General features: G+C 58.6%; 1 protein-coding gene across 1 annotated transcript in view; it reads right to left on the bottom strand.

Moving 5' to 3' along the window:
- Positions 1–3,365, bottom strand: part of OXTR (oxytocin receptor) — a 7,810-nt gene that overhangs the window by 3,036 nt on the left and 1,409 nt on the right. The window contains exon 2 of the mRNA XM_018068750.2: positions 2,436–3,360. Coding sequence (XP_017924239.2) covers positions 2,436–3,360 — 925 coding nt within the window. The remainder of the gene's footprint in view (positions 1–2,435; positions 3,361–3,365) is intronic.

Raw genomic sequence — 3,365 nt, 5'->3', positions numbered from 1 at the left:
AGCCTGATCTCTCACCCTGCACATGCAGCTGATGGCATCCTGCCGAGGTGGGAACCCAGCCCCCAGCAGTGTCGGGGTTTCACCCAGGACAGACCAAGCACTTTGCATCCCACTGCTCCTGCCTGAGCTCTGCGGCTCGTCACACTCCGGGAGGCTCAGGACAGCAGGGCCCCTGCTCAGCCCCTCATCAGGGCTCAGTCAGGTACAAACAGACCTTCCCTCACCAGGGAGACTGTTTGACATCCTGTGTGGAGAAAGCTAAACATCTTCTAAGGAGGTGACTTCCCTCCCCAGCCTGTGGGATGTGCTGGTCAGCCCCTGGTGCAGCCGTGCCCCCACTGCCACCCAGCAACCCCCTCCCTGCCTCTGCCCTGCCCTCCCTGCCCTGTGCCCACACAGCTCTGAGGTGAGGAACAGCCACAATCCCTTCCCACCACCTCTCCAGCACCTGCCATGCTGCCCAGCCACAGCACCCAAGCCTTGGCAAAGGGAGGGGATCTGAGATCAAGGCAAAGTTATGGGAATGCTGCAGGCAAAGTCCTTATCCTCTGCAGAGAGGTCTGACCCTGCCACCTCTCTCATGCCTCTGGGCAGCCAGTGAGGAGGAGGGCATGGGAGGAAGGACTGGGGTCTTCCAGCACTTGCTATCCACAATAACCCCCCCCCCCAGGCTTTTCCTCCCCATGCCACAAAAACCTTCATCAAGTGCCCTGGCAGAGCTCCCACCCTGTGTCGCAGCCACGGGCTGCCTGGCCACAGGAACATGGAGAGGGGAGTGTGGTACAGTTCAGTGGGGCTGGAGCTTCCCTTGATACCTCAAAGCAAAGAAGGAAAGAAAAGGGAAAAGAAAATGGAAAGGGAAAAGAAAATGGAAGGGGAAAGGGAATGGGAAAGGGAAAGGGAACACAAAGCCACTGGCACAGGGTAAGCAAGGGATGTTTCCCGGTGCAGCAGGCAGGCTGGGATGGGCAAACATCTCATCCACCCCGCTCCACTGCAGGGTCAGTAAAGCAGCAGAGGTTGGGGTGCTGGGAAGGTTTGGGTGCTGGGAAGGTTTGGGTGCTGGGAAGGTGTGGGTGCTGCTGAGGAAGGGGAAGCCCTTGAGACTGCAGGATTGAAATACAGTACGAGAGACCCAGCGTTTCACCCCAGGGCCCATCCAGGAACTCGAGTTTTGATCAGCCTAAATCAGGCAGAAAACCCAGGGCCGGCTGCCTGGAGCATCCAGGGGGTTCAAAAAGCCACACTCCACTTCCAAAATAAAAGGATCAGAGAGAAGCAGAGAGGCAGAACAAGACAGCCTGGCTCTGGCTCTCAGTCAGTTTGGCCCAGGGGGAAGAGATGTGCACAGGTTGCAGGAGACACTGGGTTTTCCACAGAGCACGGTACCACTGGAGTAGGATTGAGGAAGGGCAGAGTGGCCGGTGTGAGGGGCTGGGCTCTGGGAGCAGCTGTGCCCCCACTGCACAGCCCTGTGCCACGGCAGGGCTCTGGGGTTGGCAGGGAGCAGCTCCTCCTCACTCCTTGGCATCCCCAGACCGGGTATTTCTGTTGAGCCCAGGTCAGTCTATCCAAGGAGTTCTCATCCCCGAATACACTTTTCTGTCCTTTCTCCTACCTCACAAAGTTGTGCCGAGTTTTAGTTTCAGCTCTCCCGCGTGGCTCTCCCTGCAGGGGCAGAGGGAGCAGCGGGGAGCTCTGCTGGGGAACAGCACAGACCTGCACAGACCCAGCCGGGTCAGACCGGGGAGGGGGATATGCTTTATTCTACCTGCAACCTCCAGGATGACAGGAGCAGCCAGCCCAGCTACAAGAAATGGCAAATCCTGACACCACATCTTTTAGGAAAAGGCTCTGCCCATTAATCAGAGGCTTTCTGTGGGAACCGTGCTCCAGTCAGAGGCGAAAGAACAGCAGTGCAGTCCCGGGGTGTGTGGAGCAGGAGGAGGGGGAGAAGAGGGCAAAGGAGTAGAAAGCAAAGTCAGTGAGGAGAAAACAATACAGCAAAGGGAGGGAAGTCGGGCTGTGCAGCCTTCTCCTGAGCTCCCACACAGTCCCCAGCGTGCCCCGGCACCCAGTGTGGCCAGTGAATCTCCAGAGACCCCAGGGTGGCTCCATGAGAGCTGAGAGCAGCACCTGGGGGCAGCCACCACCCAGGGACAGCCACCACCCAGGGACAGCCACCACCACCCATGCAGCCCGACCCCTGAGCACAGTGGCCCTGAATTTGCCAGGGTTAAGGTGACCCCTGACCCAGGGGAGCTCCAGCACAGCTACTGCTGCCTGTCAGGGGGCTTACCCATGTTCAGGACTTTCTCCCATCTCCCTCCCTGTCCCAAAACCCAGTTTGGAGCAGAGTTTCCACCGTGAGTGTCCCCAGGGCACCGAGCAGAGCCGTCCAGGTACAGCAGGGTGAGGGAGGGGAGAGGCCTTACCTTCCTGCGGAGCGTTGGTGTCCCACACAGACCACATCTGCACGAAGAAGAAGGGAGTCCAGCACACTATGAATGCCAGCACGATGATAAAGGTCATTTTGACTGTCCGGATCTTGGCTTTGGAGATGAGCCTGGTGCTGCTGACCCTGGCAAACACCATCCCACTGCAGGAGCCTGAGCCCAGACCCACTCTGGGCCCATGAGCCGTCTTAAGCTTCACATTCTGCCAGATTTTGAAGCTGATTAAGCCATAGCAGACACTCAGCATCAACACAGGGATGATGTAGACCATGAGGGTGATCCAAGTGACATAGGCTTTCGGTCCCCAGGGCTGGATGAAATCTGCCCAACAGTCATAAACCCCATTCCCCACATCCCTGAGAGAAAATATGTGGATCTGAGGGATGCTGACCAGCAGGCACAGCAGCCAGGTGAGGAGGACAGAGACCCGGTCAGCTCTCCTGTGCAGGGACCTCAGCGGCTGACAGATGGCCAAGCACCGGTCCAGGGACATGAGCAGGAGCATGTAGGTGGAAGCAAACATCCCCACTACCTGCAAGTACTTGATCAAGCGGCAGAGGAAATCTGGCCCGTAGAACCTGAAGGTGATGTCCCAGATGAGCTGGGGCAGCACCTGGAAGATGGCCACGACCAGGTCAGCGATGCTCAGGTGCTTCATGAAGAAGTACATGCGGGAGTGCTTGTGGCGGGTGGTGTGGATGGCCAGCAGCACGCACAGGTTGCCGGTCAGGGCGAGGAACAGGATGAGGCACAGGACCGTCACCTCCACCTTGGCCATGTCCTCGTTCCTCTTCAGGGGGTCGGCGGTGCTGTTCCTGCCGGCGCTCTGGTTCTCCAGCCGGAGGCTGCCGTTCCCCAGGGAGCTGTTGATGGTCCAGGCGCTGCTCCCCGCCAGGTACAGCTTCTCCA

This window comes from Manacus vitellinus, unplaced genomic scaffold, assembly GCF_001715985.3.
Source record: "Manacus vitellinus isolate BGI_N305 unplaced genomic scaffold, ASM171598v3 scaffold_14_pilon, whole genome shotgun sequence".
NCBI classification, from domain to species: Eukaryota; Metazoa; Chordata; class Aves; order Passeriformes; family Pipridae; genus Manacus; species Manacus vitellinus.
The sequence above is the reverse complement of the archived record's forward strand: the minus strand, read 5'-3'. Positions and strand labels throughout refer to the sequence as shown.